The sequence below is a fragment of the Argiope bruennichi genome, chromosome 8 (assembly GCF_947563725.1).
Source record: "Argiope bruennichi chromosome 8, qqArgBrue1.1, whole genome shotgun sequence".
Classification (NCBI taxonomy): Eukaryota; Metazoa; Arthropoda; class Arachnida; order Araneae; family Araneidae; genus Argiope; species Argiope bruennichi.
The window spans coordinates 97,972,899-97,991,794 of record NC_079158.1 but is presented as its reverse complement, the minus strand read 5'-3'; the positions used below and the strand labels follow the sequence as shown (position 1 = coordinate 97,991,794).

Here is an 18,896-nt window from a genome sequence, read left to right as displayed (position 1 = left end):
GCTAACACAAAATAGCACCAGTTTCATTTTTTTTGTGTGCTGTTGTATGTGTGAACAAAACACGTGTTGTTCGTCAAAACATTAGAGATAAAACGAAAAATGACTAAGTAGTGATATTGGGCATTGTTTTCATGACATTGATTGATTTTGATTTTTTTTAAAAAAACCTTGTACTTAGCTTATAATGTATACCTACATTTTAAAACTTTTATCAGATGCACACGTCAGTATCATCGATTGGAAAAGTGAAAAAAAGATACCTTATAAATGAAACTACTTAATCTTACCGTGATGATTCTCTCGTTAAACCAGTGAAAAATGTTAAGCAGCATGGTTTCTAATATTCTGCTATGTCAGTTTCTTATTTTTGTTTTATTTTATGCTGGTACGTATATTTCACATGTTTTATTCCCTAAATTTATATTTTAAATTTTTGAGAAAGCTTTTTTATTTGTAAAATTATATATCTAAAAATATCTTGTCTCTTCCGATCTTACGGAACATGAATTAAAATTAATATTTTCAACATTTCCGATTCAACATTAAACCCTACACATTTTTTCTTAGAGGGTGATTTTTTTTAATGTTTATTTTACAGTTTTCTTTAAAATCTACCATACTAGGAAATATTCAAATTAAATTATTCTTCTTTACTTTCCACATAAAACTTGATATAACATTTCTATGAAAATTGGGAACAAGTAGTTATGTCATGTAATATCAATATACATGGACATTTTTTTTTGTGTGTGTATCTTCTCCAAAGAAAGCATAGAAATTTGCCAGTTTTTCAGAACAGTCCAAAATGTACATTATTATTTTAGTCATAGCATTGTTTGCTGAAAACAATTGGAAACAATATACCCTAAGATGTAGTTCATATAAAACTTACTAAAAGTCTGATATCTGAGTTGGCAAATATGAAGCAATATATTTCTTAAGGCACAGTTTAATGTTTTGATAAAATATCTCCTTCACATAATTGAAATTAGTGAAAAAGAAAGGAAATGAATAAAGCAATATAAAAGAAAAAAAAACAAAACTGGAAACATTTGACTTTATCCTTTTACTCAATTATACAGCACAAAGTTTTAGAATTCTTAAAAACTGTTTTAAGGTCTTTGCAGTCTGAAACTATTGAACTATTATCAGTATATGATAATAGTTCAATAATTTTGACTATTCTTTGACATTATCTTTGTAAAAAAAATGTCTTTTCTTACAAAGATAAAAAAGAAATTGCAGTTCTGGTGTCTATTATTAAAGAGATCTTTGAGCCTAAAGGAATAATTTTAAAGTGTTTTGGTAGAATAGTTTTAAGAAAATGAAAAACAAAAAAAAAAAAAAAACACACATGAGAAATTATGCAAAGAGATAAAGCAATTGTGTAATTAAACCCAAAAAATTAACTTTCATCAAATATTCAATGAATTTGTTTCAATTAACAACAATTAAAAAACAGGCTTTTGTAATTCTAATGTAAAAATAAAGTTATTATACAATTTATAACAAGTAAGTAAACAATTTATTTTAATTATATTGCATATATTTTGTGTAATGCTTTTTTTATATGAAGTAGCTTTAGGCAATTTATTCTTTTAGTTTAAAAACAAATTAAAAATAACATGTTGTGCATAAAAATGTGGCATTTATTGAAAACTTTTGAAATTCATAAAGTGTACAAAACTAATTCAATCATTAAATTTTAATAGTTATATTTAATCAATGTAATAGTTATAATTGGTTATGTTAATAGTTAAGAATGTTCTTATTAATTGTTATTATTGAATATTTTTGTAGTTATAATTGATCATATGAATAAATTATAACTGTTAAAATAATCTGTTATAAGTAAAAAAAAAAAAATGTAGGTAACATATTATGTCCTACATTCAAATGGTAATACGTAATGGGCCCACATATCCAGTAAATGTTTATTTGTAATTCACTTTCATTTGACATAGGATATATTTGATTTGGTTAAATTATTTTAGTTTTATCATTTTTTTAAGCTTTTTTATATGTCTCTCATATATTTGTGATGTGGTAATATATATTTTATTAATTTAAATCTGCAAAAACCACACTTAAAAGTTTTCCCTACAAACTACAATATGAAACACCCATATACAAATCCATTGTAGTGTCATCCAATACAGTGCAATGTGGCAATGAAAATGAAAATGCCTTAACAAATATGTATGTAAAGCAGTCCTCAGAGAAGTATTACCATTGCATGACATGACACACAGTATGTTAAAGCTGGAAGAAACAAGAAAGAGGAAATGCCCACATTCATCTGCTATCTAGAAGTTCTTAAGTTATGGCCCTACAAAGCTAATAAAAAAAATAAAAAATTCTGCTTGTTAAATTAAATTTATTTTTTAATGCTGATGTTGTGTACAAAAAAAGATAATGGCTCAGATATTGTCCTTCTCATTTACCTATGATTGGGAATTAAGGAATCTTTATGTTGCTCCAAATTAGGTGTTTATTATAAATTATCAATGGCATTGAACTTTATTGTTTGTGTTATTATATTTTTTATTAGAAAAAAATGAAATTTTTTATTAATTCTGCATTCTAAAAGCTAATTTGTCATTTGAAAGTTTTTTTTTTTTTAAATCAAATATACATACTTTATTCCACAAATAACAATTTGTATTCATTTCAGAATAGTATGGTTAAAGAATTCAAATATGGAGGAAAATCTCTTCAAGTTACATAAAATGATTAATTAGTTATTTATTCTCTTTATAACATCTGTTATGTCTAACTTTTCTCAGTCATAATCATTGCTTCACAGATTTGAATTTTTTATCTTTTATATATAACAGTTTTATCTTTTATATATAACAGTTTTATCTTTTATATATAACAGTTTTAATGCATTTTTTGAAATCTTTTTAAATTAAACAATATTTTTTATACATTTTCTATTGTAAACTAGCATGCATATGATTAGAACATTTAAAAACATTTCAGGTGTTGAATCTAGTCCTTGCAAACCTCGTGCCTATGGTGATCATAATATTGTTTGTGTTTGTGATGAGTCTTATTGTGATGAATTATCTCTTGTACCAGAGGTTGCTTCAAACCAAGCAGCTCTTTATGAAACCAATAAAAGTGGTGCTCGATTTCAATCTTCTGTCTTGAACTTCTCTAAAAGTGCAGATCCAGGTATAGGATATATCCTTATTTTATAAATTTCTAACAAAAATGAAAATTTTAAGAAATAAGTTTAATTAAATCTATTAAACATGTTAAGCATATATAAATTTCACTTTAAATTCATTGAGTAATTAAAAAAGTAATTTTTTTTATATATTAGTTTCTGTTTATTTTTGAATTCCATGAAAATCGAATATTTTACTCTATTAAATATTAAATGAGACTGTTACATATTTTGAATTTGCATCTGACTAATCTGTTTTAAGTATTTTTATAATGAAAATGAATCTACAAGTTCATGATTTCTAAACTTTGTGAAATCCTTCAATAGATTTGAAATCAATCAAAAAAATATTTTAGATATTTAAATTTTAAAGGAATCATATTAATTTACTTATAGATTTCCACTAGAATGCATCACAAATTCAAAGAGGAGAGCTTCCTGTGTATATATAAGTAGGCTTTTGCCTCGTAAGTATAGTAATGGTATAGGTTAAAATTAGCCCACATTAAAGATAATGATGGGATCGGTTATGGTCAGTGAATGTTGCTGGCGGTTCAGTCATGATCATTAGGTCTTCACCCTCAGTGATAATATCCATTCAGACTACCTTGAATGCTAACCAATCTTGGGCTAACTTATTATGGTTAATTTTGGCATTAAAAGAAAGTAAAATTTCAATTATCTTTTGCTTAGTAACAATTGTATTTATTGTAATGTAAAGAATTTTACAAATATTACGTTACTGTTTAATTTAAGTAAGTTTTATAAGAAAAAAAAAGATTTGCATTTCATTAGAAAATCATTGTCAAAAAGCTTCCTATGTGAGATACTATAAAGGTAAGAAAGAAAAGTTCATAATACTGATAAAATTTAAAATTTTTTTTCTATTTAACCATTAATTTCCTTTTTTTTTTTAAAAAAAAAAATTAGTTTGATTTCGATGTTCAACTTGATCATCAGACTATGAAAAAAATTAATAAATCATATTATACAGGGATCAAAAATGAAAAAAATTATTATTCAAAAACTCAGAGTAATTCTGGAAAAGTTTCTGTTGCACCAAGTACTTCTAGTTGGTTAAAAATCAAAGAATTAGTACGATTTATTGCCAGTTTAGTAGTATTAATTTTAAACTGTTGGGTAGAAAACCCAAATCAAAAAGAAGTAAAACATTAAATAGTTTAGTGGGAAGAGTCATCAGACATTTGTACTTAAGTTATGCAAATGTCTGATAAATCTAATATGTAATGAAGTGGATGATAGTTTAAATGTAAAAGCAATTTGATGGAAAGATAGTCAAAGCAGAATACAAAACTCGGTTTTTGGAAGATCGAATGTCGAAATTATGAAAGATTAATTTTAAATTGAATTATACATTTTATGACTGACAGATGAGATACAGATGCCTGTTATTGGTGAACTGTTTAAAGCAGAATTCCAGAAATGTTTTGGAAAACATAACCAAGAACTTTTATCTATTCAAAAGGAAATTAAAAAATGTAAAATTTCTAGATCAGCTATTTATCAAACAGTAATGAAAAATAAAGAGCAGTGATGAAACTTGAAGGCAATTAAAGTTACAATTTTAGATTTTAAGAAGTGTGGATGAAATAAAATTTTACATACATTTATATATTTGTAGAAAATAATAAAATTTATCTTTTTTTCCTCTGCTCCTTTCTGGATTACTTTTTATATATAACATTTATTTAAAATATGATAAATGTTCTTCTAAAAAAAGTTTTTCATCATATTTTTACAAAAATAAAGCCAAAATTGTGCATTTATTTTGCTGTTTTGCTTTTTTTATGAAAGACTAATTATTAATTTATGTATAAATATCTTTTTCAATAACATTTCTTTTTATTATGCAAAACATTCTCTGCTAACATTTTTAATCTTTTCCAATTTTTTTCCTTTTATTTCAGGCTTCCCAGTGTTATCTGTTAATCGATCAGATATTTATCAATTTATTCTGGGATTTGGTGGGGCATTTACTGATGCCACTGGAATCAATATAAAGTCAGTGACTCCTCAACTTCAAAAAAAGATAATGAGCAGTTACTTTTCTAAAACTGGTAATTCATTGATTTAAAAGTATGCATGTTGCTGAAAATGAATAAATATGCATTTATTGATATATGGTTTGAAAACAAATGCAGTTCACATTTGATGTACAATTATTTTTAAGTACAATAACTTAACAGAAACCTTTCAGATTTAGTATTCCTCTTACTAGTTTTTGCAATGAAAATTGCAAATTAAAAGTAAAGAAAATAATATTTTGTTAATGGTAGGAAAATTAAAAAAAAAAAAAAAATGCAAACAGTAATAAGTTGATAATGCAAATAACAAATTTCTCTTTTCTAAATCGTTTTACAGAGCTCAGTTTTTTTTTTCCGTGTGTATTCATATGTGAATCCTTTTGTGTGCACATCTTATTCCTCCCCCAATTCAGCGGATATTTAATTTTCATTGCAACAATGCAAAATATTGTTATAATTCATATATAAGATTATTTTTAAAAATGTTAAAATTTTTAAAAAAGCCGCTGATTTAAATTGAATTATTTAAAGGATTTTATATATATATATATATATATATATAATTTGAAGATCCTATTTAGGAATTAATTTTTGAGCAATGATATTTTTTAAAATTATCAACTAAAAAAATATGAAACTTACATTTAATTTATAATGAATTTGAGTTGAAGTTTGAAAAAAAATCAAGGTACACATTTCAATTATTGACATTATATTTATATCAAATGTGGTTCTGCAATTATGTCAAAATAGTTTGTCCCATAGAGTGCAAGCAGATCTATATACATAGACAAATGATATCAACTTTTATAATTGCAAATAATGTATAATTATTATAAATTGTATGTATGTTTATTGTTTCATATATTATTTTCATTTTATAATGTTATTTGTGTTGACTATATTTATTTTTGCTTATAATCCACTTGCCAGTTAAGGGGAATGTAGCATGTCATTTAATAATTTTTGTGCACCTTTTCAATGCCATTTTATTCTATAGCTAGTTGAGCTGTGATCCAGGGTCATTATAGATCTAAGGGTGCTTGATAATTTACTGTATCAATTTAATTTTAATTTTGAACCATTAAATATTTTTAATTATAGTTTTAAATATTGTAAAATAATATTACATTGATTTTTAACTAGATATTTTCATTGGTCCATAGGCACTCAAATACCTAGGTATGGTTCTAATAGGATACCAATTTACTTTAGTCTATGACACTTAAATTCGTTAAGATGGTCTTGCCCTTTTTGTTCCTTATCCTTTGCTAGTGACATTTAATGCACTTTTTTATATTTACTTACAACCATTGATACAATGGTAATTGATTGAACCATTGATAGGAACTTATGTATTTTGGAATTTTTCTTCTTAGTGAATTGTATCAAACTTTACGCCCTTTCAATAAGCCTGATCAGTCTACAATAAATCAAAGAATTATGCTTCCCATTATGTATGCAAATCAAAGATAAGGATATTTTACCTAAAATATCCCCTCATTTTGATTTATTTAACATTTTGATTTATTGAAACTTGGTCGTCTCTGTTTAATTAATATTAGATAATTTAGAATATACCATAAATATAAAGAAAAGTTGAAAGTTTTATGTTAATTATTCATCATTTTGGTTATTTAGGTAAACTAGTTATCTTTTATCTGTTAAATCTAAATGCTTTAAATTCCACTTTGTTTTTCTAAAGTATGCTTTATTTTCTTTCTTTAGGGCTTGAATACAATATGGGGCGAATACCCATAGCTAGCTGTGATTTCTCTACAAAAGCTTATTCTTATGATGATGTTCCTGGTGATTTTAATTTAACATATTTTAAACTTTCAAAAGAAGATTTTACTTATAAAGTAAGAACTCCAATTTTTCCCCCAGCATTTTAGAATAAATTTAAACTGTTATGTTTTATTAAGATTATATAAAAATCAGATTTTGTATTTAATTTTATAAAAAAATAATGATTTTCCAAATTTTTGTAAATTATAAAAACCACCCTAAAGTTCAACTATATAGGATTTCTGTGCAACTTTCATTAATTATAGATATATAGTATGAGTGTAATTTATTAAGTTTTTCTGTATTACCGTGGATATTAAATAATTTATAGAATAACTTTATAGATAATAGAATAAAATGAATGAATGCAAATCATGGGTTCCATTATATCTGAATACAAACATATTTTATTTTCTGTTTTTCAGAATTTTTTCAGAAGCATTTTACATTTATTGATTACTTGTTCATATTTTTGTATGGCAAAATCAATTTTTTAACAACTTAAGTTATCCAAAGAAAATTATTTCCAATGGAATCTCTGTTTATAAAATGCTGAAGCACCATAAAAAAAGGTATGGGAAATGGAAAAAGATTTGATTTGAGTGTTGTTGCATAATATTTGATAGAAATATTTAAGAAGTTTTTTCAGTTGTGGAAAAAGAACAAGCAAAGGATGCTGTTATGGAAAATATTTATTTCTTTATAGAGATAATCTTTTAATTGATATATGCTTCATTCTATAGATAAATATTTTGGTACATTTGTGAAAGGACTTTAATTGAATCTGGACAATAGTTTAAATTGTTTCGTATCAATATTATATGATAAATAATTTTTTCATGTGTTTGTTCAATGTTTAAATTAAATTCACTTTGAGTTTTTTTTTTTTAATTCATACTTTTGGTTTGGTTTTTTGACAAACATTTTTCAAATGAATATTAAATCAACAAATTTGATTTAGTAATACATTCTATCTAACTAGAATATTTTCTTTTTTAGTTATTTATGCTGTTATCCATCCACACCCTGTTCATTCTTCCTGTAACAGTGGTCAAAGAATTAGGAAATAATTTTCATAAATATAATTAAAAAATTATGATTTTTAAGAATTTCCAAATAAAAATAGAACAAGATTATTTAATATTCTGAACCCTTGTTATAACAAAAAAAGCAATATCTAATTACATATATTTTTATGTGGGGAATGATTAACTAGAGGAAGATTCCAGAATTACAATTTATTTTGTCAAATTTCACTCATTACTTGTAGGTTTTATGAAACCAGACATTACCAAGATAGTAAATAAAAAAAAATTCTACACTTTTTTTTCAACCAAGGCCAAAAACACAAAAAGAGAAAGAATCGCATTGTATTATTTGAGTGAAAATTATAATAGAATGTACTATTGCTGCTAGTTGATTCCTAACTCAAAAGGTAGATTCTTAAAAGTATAGAGTTATGTACTTTCTTAGTACTATGTCTAAAGAAGTTGCAGAAAAATGAAAATATATTTGGAGATTGTGTAATGATTTAAAAGATATAATTAGCAAAATGATTATAAAAAATTTTTGCTTTTATTTAATTTTTGAAATCAGTATCATACATATATATTTATATATAATATTATGCTTTTTAGATTCCTTTTATTAAAGAAGCCATGAATCTAGTAAAGGAAGATTTAGTTTTATTTGGAACTCCTTGGAGTGCTCCAGGATGGATGAAGACTAATAATGCAATGAATGGAAAAGGTGGCATCAAAGGGAATCCAGGGGGCAAATACTACAAAACTTGGGCTAATTATCTTGTGAGGTAAAAAGCATGCAGTTTGTACCACTAAACTACATAATATGATAATATATTGTAACAATAATTTTTCTTGATATCTTTATATGTATATAGCATGACATATTTAAACATTTTTTTTTTATTTAAATTTGTTGGTAATTTGCATATATGTTGAATTTTTTAAAACCTAATATGGCATAATTCAAGTTTATTTTAGTTAATTTTAAATCAAAACTAAAACTTTTGATTTCTTTACGGTTCTGGTCCAATTAATTTGGATGGTTAGTGTTCTATTATAAATTTATGCTATACAAATAAGATATATAAGTATTCATATGCACACTTGAAAACAATAATGGATATTCTGATTTATGTAGATTAGTCAATACATTAGTTATACTCCTTCCTAAAAAATTTTAGTGAAAAGCTATTTTGATAGAATTTTGTGGCAACATTTCTGACATTATACTGTAACACACCGGCTTTCACTCAGCAATTTTAGTTTGTCTGATACTAATTTGTAAATATGCCTTGTCAGCTGTAAGTAACAATTCAAAATGCGTGCTGTGATTCATTTTCTTTTTTTGTGGGCTAAAAGTAATTTGTATAATGCCTTGACTGCAGGTTTAAATAATGGAGGTAATTAAAATGAATGAATTAATTAATGGAGGTAATTTTGCTTGAACAGGATGCTAATAAATTTTGATACTTTTTCATTATACCGGCGCAGGCGATAAAGTCGCCAATAATGATGCAACCAACGCCAAATGGAATATTGCTGCTGATAATGTCGCCGCTTGTGTTATGGCCAATAAAGTCTGCTTGGTGTGATTTGTTCTGGTGACTGTGTGCTGTCGCCAAAAAGTCTACATGTCGAGATTTGCGCCAGTATAATGGAAAAGTACCTGAATTTTTTTATAAAATTTCGATTTCTTTTTGTTTCCTTTTTAATAGTTTTACTAACTTTCATAAAATACAGTATACATAAAAGTTTTATAGTAAAATTTAGAATGATAGTTATGGCTTAAGAAAATTCAATTTTCATAACACTGTTGCCAACTAAAATTATGTGCTGTTATTTATTTTGCTGTTTACACCTTTAAATTTCCTAAAGTTTTATAAATTGTCCATTAAAGAGTTTATTTTATTTTTATTTGAAATCTTTCACAGGTTCCTAGAAGAATATCATGCCAACAATATAACTTTGTGGGGTTTAACATTACAAAATGAGCCTACTGATGGATGCATTGTGAATTTTCCTTTCCAGGCAATGTGTTTCCCTCCTGACCTACAGCGTGATTTCTTAAAGCTAGATTTTGGTTCTGCTCTAACAAAGGCTGGTTTCACTCCAGATAATTTGAGATTAATGATTGGGGATGACAACCGTGTAATTCTGCCCAAATGGGCAGATGTGGTAAGTTTTCTCAATTCAATCTCTTTTAATAATAAAGGAAAATGTGTGTATTAGTATTTTAAAGAGAAAATCATTTGATCTAGAGTTACCAAATTTGGTTTAATATACTTGAAAGGATAAAAATGTGAATTTGTGGGTAATTTTTTTTTAAAGATTTTAATTAATTTTAAAATTAAGAGTGTAGCTGCTCTTGTAATACCAACCATACTGATTATGATGACATCAGAGAGAATGCCCTCTGATGCCTTGTGGTGCAATGTTTTAGTTTAGGTCAGGTGATGGCATGTACTGCATGCTTTAATCCATGCTTTGATATATGTTTCTTAAAATTATTCCAATATTTTGTATGTAAATTGTCTGTGTGTAACATAACCTATAAATAAATAACTGTTACATTAATTCAGACTTTTTACTGAACCCCTTAACAACCCTACGATCTTAACGTTTTTAGGCTATAGCTGCCAACTATATTAATGCACAAAATTGATTTTTACCATTGTCTGCTTAATGATACCAATTTAGTTGCCGTATACATATGTAATTTTTTTTCTAAATTTTGGCAAATTTTGAAAAATAGTTTTTTTTTTTTTTTTTTAAATTTATAACAATATATTTCATTGTTGAACTGAAATTCAAATTGTTTTTATTGTTTCATCAAATATTTAATCTCATGATATTCTCTCATTGTTGAAAAATTAGGAAGATAAATTCGAAGGTTAGGTTTCAATTTCAGAAATTGAAACCTAACTGTAAGAAATAAAATTTCTTGCAGTTAGTTGTTACAGCTCAACTGACAATTTACCAGGTACTTAAATTTATGATAGCTGTGTGATGTCATGGGATTTTATTCTGTTAGAAATGTTCATATACACAATAAACAAAATAGGAGCAATTCTATTAAATTAATATGGCTTTAATGTTTATTATAGTTTGAAGCTTAAAAAAACTTTATTGAGTAAATCATATACTTCAAGTAGCATATGAAATTAATTAAAATTAAGAACATTTAATACAGATACGCTTACTCTTTACTAAATTTAATGATGATAAAAATGCTGTTTATGTTTTGAATGCTTGCATTTGTTTTAAAATATCATTATTTGGACATATCAAAATCAGTTGTTTTGATGTATTTAATTGAAAAAGATTTTGTTTGTTGATAGCTTTCCCCTCCCTCAAACTGTCTGAATAAGTGTAATTAAATAAAATAATTATAAAAATCTTTCAAATTTCCAGAACCAATTCAGCATCCCTTTAAAATTAATATTGTATCATATTTTTAATAGATATATTCTGTAAAGAAATATTTCAAAATTAAAAAAATACATAAATGAACATATGGAAAAGAATTGAAAATCTCATTAAATATTGTGTTTATCTCATTAAAATATCTTTTTCTTTAAAATAAGTTGCTTATCTTATTCTGTCATATAAAATGAATTTTGGCCAATTCAAAAGTTTTGTTGGAAATGTTTTAATTTGAATACACTGATGATTTGAATATTTTCTCTTGCCTCTTGATTTTCCTATTAGCATAATATTTAAATATCATCTGCAATTCGAATTTATTTTGGTTCTATCAACATTAAATATTGAAGTTAAAAAAACATATTTTATTTTTGAATTATATTTGTCAGTGAAATGTGTTATACCTTTCATTCACAGTTATGATAGGTGAACAAATTTTAAGGATTTTTATTAGAATAACAGTTTTTTTGGTGTACAATACATTTGGAAAAAAAAGCAATAAAATTTTTTTCACTGTTTTAAAAATACTTCTGAAGCATTAAATGTGAATTGTACTATTTATTTTGGAGTTTTATTGTACAATGTTGTATTCAGGATGCTGCATACTTTTATTTTTTAAAATTATTTACTTATTTATGAAAATTATTATAATATTTTATTACTTATTCTTTATTTTTTGACTAGAAGATGTGTTTATCTTGATGAGCTGCTATTCTGTTGACATTGTCACACATCTGGTTTTCACATGTTAATTAATGAAAGTTGTAATAGAAAATCTCATGCACATTGGCTAATTCTTTAAGAAATTAAAAAAAAAAAAAATGTTGTGCACTTTAGATGTAAATCTATATTATGTTAAACATTACATTAAGTAACATTAAAAGTAAATAATAATGGTCTGGAATTCTATGAATTAATAAATATCATTATAAACAACATTATTTGTAAAATATTTATTGCCATTTAAGTAAAAACATTAAATCAGCAAAAATATGAAATAATGAAGATTGCAGACTACAACTCATTTCCTTTTATATTACAATACTATATTTGTTAATTCATAGAATTCCAGAATATACTATATTACAATCTAGCCTAAAAGATGTAAATAAAATGTGAAGATTACAATGCAATAACTAGTTTTTATTGATACTTAGATTTATCCATACAGCAGTAAATTAGATAACTTAAACATTATAACATGTCTGACTTGTTTAATACTAAAATATAAATTGAGATTTGTGCATCTGATAATGATATAAACAAAAAGGAGGAGGCTATGTTTTTATAAGCATCTCTGGGTTTTTCTATTATGTATTATTTATTAAAATTACTTTATATGAAAAATAAATTCTGGTCATTTGTCAATTTCAGTTTTTATATTCATTTTTAGATACAGTTTTTCTTAAATCAATTTTTTGTTGAATCATCTTTGAATAGACAAAATTCTACTGTATTTTTTTACAGCTACTTTATTTAACCAATCTCATTTTGTAGATCTTAAGTGACCCAGACGCTGCTCAGTATGTCTCTGGGATTGCATTTCACTGGTATCTTGAAGACCTGTTTCCTCATAAGTTACTAGATATTACTCAAAAGAAATATCCTAGTCTTTTCTTTTTGCCTACAGAAGCCAGCACTGGATCTTACCCTTGGGAGTTTCCAAAATCTGATTTAGGAAATTGGAACAGAGGTGAAAGATATGCTCATGACATCATTCAGGTAACGTTTCTGCTAATTAATGTTTGAAAAAATGCATATAAGAAGTTGGATAACTAATAAGAGTTTATTAATATGCAATTGCTTATGCAGATTTAGAATTTCAGTAAAACATTTTTGCTAAAAACTTGTTAGTAGAGAAGATGTAATGATTTGAATTAGTTGACCTTTAACAAATTTTCAATTATACAAGGAGATTACGATCCAGCCACTGTGAATGAATCAAGGATCTGCTCTACAATGGGTAACATTCAGCTCATAAGTATCGTTTATGAAATTGCCCCTTTTAAATTATATAATACTATCTTATTGCATCTGCTAACAAACTTCAACTTCTGAAAACCTATTTGTTAACATCTTCTTTAGTATAATCTCTGTCTTTCAAAATATTGATTTATGTCATATGGAGCTAATTGCATATTGTGTTGAGGATGAGGCACACATTCAATATGTTGAGAAAAAATATTGTGTTACAGTTGTGAAAATATGATAGATGCGACTTACGCCACACAAATTTTTCAATTCTTTCTCCTAATACTGTCCATTGTTGTTGTATGTAGAGTTACTTCATATTGATAAATCATGGGACAGGTGAAGTAAGAATTCAATGTTAATTTTTCTACAAGATCAACTCTGGCATCGGAGAACATGGTGATTATGAGTGATAGTAAACTACTTGTTTGGTTTCAGGGTCTTAGTAGTTGTATCATACAGCATTAATAATAATAATGGATTTCTTTTATCAAATTCTGGAGGTTGCAATACTATAGAAGCATACAGCACTAATAATAATGGATTACATATGGGATTCTCTGTCTTCAAATTCTGCAGCACTATTAATAATGGATTTCATTTGAGATTCACTGTCATCAAATTCCAGAGCTTGCAATACTATAGTATCATACAGCACTAATAATAATGGATTTGACATGGGATTCATTGTCATCTGTTATCAAATTCTGGATTGTGCAACACTACTTAGTTCGATTAAAAATAGGATTTGAAAAGAAAAGTAGAAATAAGGATTTTAAAAGGTTAACACTACTCTTTTATAAATAAATCAGTATAAGCATTTTGATTTTCTAAATCCATATAAAAAGTTTTTAAAAGACGAATTTGTAATATATGAAATATTTAATTGTGCAGTTGTCTTATACTGACATTGATTGTTTTATATTGGAAATATTGATAAATGAATAATGCTAATCTTATGAATCTATCCTATGTTTTCCCTATCTTATATTATTTAATGTAAACTTATTTAAGTAATTTGTTGCATAACTTTTTATGGAAATTAGCTTTTAAATTAATAATAGAAAAATCCATTTTAAAAATCTAATCTCTTTTGTTTAAAGGATCTTTTTTCTTTTAAGAATTATTGTCCACTTTCAGTGACCAGCTGTTCACTCAAAATCTTCATATTTAAAAAAAAATTTGCAAAATCAGAGATCTAGTTCTCAGCTGGAACTATTTTATCGATTTTGGCATTGAAAATTACCTAACATACCATCGGTGCATTAGAAATTTTATTTCAGACTCAAGTTAATGACATCTAATACATCATCAATTGTTGAATCTTTTAATCATAATATAAGCATAGAAAAATCTCAAAATTATTGCCTCAGTAAATATTCCATATTAGGAAAAATTTTGACAAAATTCACGAGTCACAGCTATAATATAAAACATCTAATGTACAATCTCGCCAATTTTTATCCCATGTGAAAATCGGTGATGATATTAAAAGTCATCTATTCCCTATGCCTCAATTTTGGAGATATTTGAAAATGCAACTTAGGCAAAGGCCCCAGCATCAACAACTGGACTGTTTTGCAAATTTCTGTCACCAATTAATTTTTGATTTGCAAGAATAGCACAATAATCACAATGCTCTATTAAAAGTATCATTTTACTTAAACTTTAATGTTAGAGCATTCTGATTGGTTAGCTGTACTACAAAGTGGCAAAATTTTCTAGCTGATGAGAAAAATTGGCACAATTCTTTCAGTAGTTATAGTGGCGGACTCTGTCATTTATTTTGCAGTATTTTTCGATAGGAAGAGTAGACATGACTATTCATATGAACATGTCTATCTAGAAGATCTGAACATTCTTATGAAATAAAAATTTTCAAAATCGATTCTTCCAATACTGGAGCTTGTGAACTCTCTCATGGATTCTCTCATAGATTTTTAGTAACTTTAAATTTAACATGCTAAATAAAAATTAAAGCTAGAAAATTAAGATCTTATCTGCTTTCAAATTGATTGTATAATGGAACATCATCCAGGACTCTAACCAGAACAAAATTCTTTATTACAAAGAATTTTTTTTTTTAAGATGTTGCTGACAAAATTAACTAAAAAAAATGAAGGAAATAATAATAAATATTTACTAAAAACAAGCTAAATATTGCATCTATTATAACTCGGCTACTCCTAGGAAATGTACATTGAAGCAGCATTTTTTTGATTACTCTCTCAAATGGAGAATGTTGGAAGAGACTCTTGATGACATATATAGGGTTCCTGAGCTTTTATCAAAGGAAAACTTTTTGAAGCCGGTCAAGTGGTCTGGACTGGCGAACTCTTTCATAAGATTTCCTTTTAGAGAATGTGTTACAAAATTTGATTTTTTTCTCTCTCTCTCAAAAATGTTGAGAGGAGAAGGTCAGATGACTCTTGATACATATATAGAGGTCATAAGTTTATATATGAAATATAAGTTAGCGAAATCAGATTTTCAATTGGTGCTGGTTAGTTCATTAATTATTTTTAAGTATATATAGATAGCTCTTAAGTTAATATCTTCTTTTCTTAAATAGAATATTTCACATGAAACGGTCGAACATCTATCTTGTGTACTTTCATCTGATTAGAGTGTATCAGATGAAATTATAGATGAGTATAGTTTTATCTGATATATTTGTATAAAATGAAACTATAATTGTTCTTAATCATTCTGTATATTTTCTAAAACTGATATTCCCTTGCCAAAAATAAATTTATGAAATTATTTTCTTTTCCATTCAGGATTTGTTGAACTGGTCAATTGGTTGGATTGATTGGAATTTAGTTCTTGATATGCAAGGAGGCCCCAACTGGGTGAGCAATTTTGTAGATGCTCCCATCATTGTGAATGTTGGTACCAATGAATTCTACAAGCAGCCCATGTATTATGCACTAGCCCATTTCAGGTATTGAAATTTACTCTATGATTACTCATATTATTTAACATTTACATTTTAATGTGTTAATGCTTATGGTTGGCATACTATTAAAAATTGTGATATCCATGATTAAGAATTGTGTAAAATTCTTCACAAGGCAAATCATTGGGCCTAGAGTTATCAAATTTTGTAGGTAGGTTCTTTTTTCGGTCGGAGATGCTCGCTAAAAAATATTTAAAGTTTTAAATATTTGATTAAAAATCAAATTTATCAAATAAGAATTTTTTATGTAGCATCAAATAACATTTCAAGAAGATTTTTTTTTGCATAATTTTTTTTTGCTATTTTTATATCACTTCAATATTAAAGAAAATAATTTGTTAGTGATATCAATTTTATATATGAACAACGTTTTATTCTAATTTTAATAAATCTTTCAAAATTTATTTTCCAACAATACTTTTTATTATTTGAGTAATTGTATTTGTACACAAACATGTTATAATGATATAAAATATATTTTTGTTTTCATTATAATTCTAAGAGTAAATTTTCGAAAACGGTATAAAGAGAAGTAAATCAATCCTAAAACATTTTCATACTGCAATATTCGGGATTAAAATTTCAAATCGTTTTCTTATTTCATTAATTTTTTTTTTATTGATGAATGTCCTTAAATGTTCCATTTTTATATGACATGTACATTCTTTATATTTTAGTAAATGCTTGCCAAGAGGATCTTATCGTATAGGCCTTGAAGTTTCTTCTTCGCTTCACTCTGCATTTCCTTTTTTTCTTGGATCCGAGTTTAACGTGGCTGCATTTCAAACTCCTGAAAACAAAGTAGTTGTTATTGCTGTTAATAGGTAACTTCATATTTTTGCATTAGTTATTTTCAAAACAGAAATTGTTTTGAAGAAAGTCTTTTTCCAGCAAGCCATTTATTTATTAATTAGCTGTAATTATGACTGAAATTCTGATTATCAATTAATAAACCTTTATGAATCCTTTAATGGCACGCCCAAATAAAAAGAAGACTTTTGTTGTGGCGATAATCGTAACCACTGTAACTGTTAGTTTCGGTTACAGTGACAAATAAAAAAAAAAATGTTCAGATAAAAATAGATTTTAACAGTTGATTTTCATATGATTCTTGAGTGCATATCTCAAAATGCTTTGAACCATTTTTTTTTTTTTCGTTCCTCTGAACGGTATGATATTTACGGTCTCATATATGGAAATATTTTTTTTTTTTTTTATAATCACCCTATATATATATATATATATATATGGTAGAATTCAAGCGTCTGTGCTCGCAGATGTCTGATTTTCAAGGTAAAAAAGATCATTGATTATCAGCTTTCTTAAGGCAAAGCAAGAAGTGTTTCAGTGAGAGATGAAAGGGCTGCCACAAGCTTCTGCCATTTTTCGAAGACTTGATGGCAGAAGCTTGTTATGAGAATCATCAAAACGAATTAAGGCCAATTACAGAACTAACTGTAACCAGTCCTTTCACCACCTACAATCAATTGATATTTCAAGTCTTTCAAATATCTTAATTTCTCATAAACTTGAAATTTCAGCAATTGATCATTCTAACTAGAAGAAGAAAAAAATTTAAATTGGCGAATGTGATTTATAATGTTAATGTATATGCTGCAGGAACTAGTTGATGCCTAAGTCAATAACATTTCTAATGTTTTGCCAGAAATATTGATCAGAAATAATATGTGTAATTGTTTTTCTTTTCTTTTCTACAGGAAGAATGTAAGTGTGCGTCTGGCTGTGTATGATAACCTTAAAGGATATTTGAACATTACTGTGAGCCCTAATTCTATTCAAAGTTATATGTGGTAGAGCTTTAAATTATGAATTTAACTTTATAGACCAAAGAACACTAATCATCTTTTTTGTTGTCACTTGAAATAATATTATTTTTATATTATGTTTTTGTTTGTGATTAATTTATGTTGAATTTTAATAAAAAAATGTTATATTTTATAAACCTTATGTCTTGTATTTATTTAATTCTCAGTTATTTTGTTCTTTTTGTGGTCATTCTAGTATATTAAAACAAAATTAGAAAGTATGTTTTATTATGTACTATCCTTATAGGGATCAGATGGTTTGTCTGTCATGCAAATAACTATGTTCAGTCTGTTTTACCGGAATATTGACTTTTCAGAATATTAAATTATTAATACATCACATATTATTTAAAATTTCCAGATTATTTAATGGGATTGAAATATATAAATTTAATAGAAATTAAGATGATTTGAAGTATATATATTTATTTCTAATTTTTTCTGGATTTAAATGACTAATGCTCGAACCTTATCTACCTGAAACTTAATTGAGTGAAATGTCTCTTCTTAGCCAAATTTAATTCCAAAATAAATAAATAAAATAAAGTAACAGGTTAAAAAAAATTGTAAAATGCTATTAAATTACAGAAGAGTCAATACCCTCATGTTCCGATACAGAATAGCACTAACTGCTATTAGTTCGGTTAGTTCAATCCAGTCATCAATGCAAGAAATCTGGGTTCT

At 26.2% G+C, this 18,896-nt stretch overlaps 1 protein-coding gene across 1 annotated transcript; it reads left to right on the top strand.

Annotated features, from left to right (window-relative positions):
• The first annotated feature begins 33 nt into the window (after nt 1–33).
• Nucleotides 34–18,354, top strand: LOC129980533 (lysosomal acid glucosylceramidase-like). Its single transcript, XM_056090873.1, has 10 exons — nt 34–385; nt 2,986–3,180; nt 5,104–5,253; nt 6,949–7,082; nt 8,646–8,818; nt 9,965–10,208; nt 12,954–13,178; nt 16,208–16,371; nt 17,064–17,210; nt 18,105–18,354. The coding sequence occupies exons 1-10, from the start codon at nt 319–321 to the stop codon at nt 18,199–18,201; spliced, it is 1,596 nt and encodes a 531-aa protein (XP_055946848.1). The 5' UTR covers nt 34–318; the 3' UTR covers nt 18,202–18,354.
• The last annotated feature ends 542 nt before the right edge of the window (nt 18,355–18,896 follow it).

Bases quoted from the DNA above. Each gene is read 5' to 3' on its own strand.
- LOC129980533 (XM_056090873.1), top strand. From the start codon at position 319: ATGTTAAGCAGCATGGTTTCTAATATTCTGCTATGTCAGTTTCTTATT. The intron at 386-2,985 runs GTACGTATATTT...AAAACATTTCAG, and splicing joins TTTTGTTTTATTTTATGCTG to GTGTTGAATCTAGTCCTTGC. The intron at 3,181-5,103 runs GTATAGGATATA...CTTTTATTTCAG, and splicing joins CTCTAAAAGTGCAGATCCAG to GCTTCCCAGTGTTATCTGTT.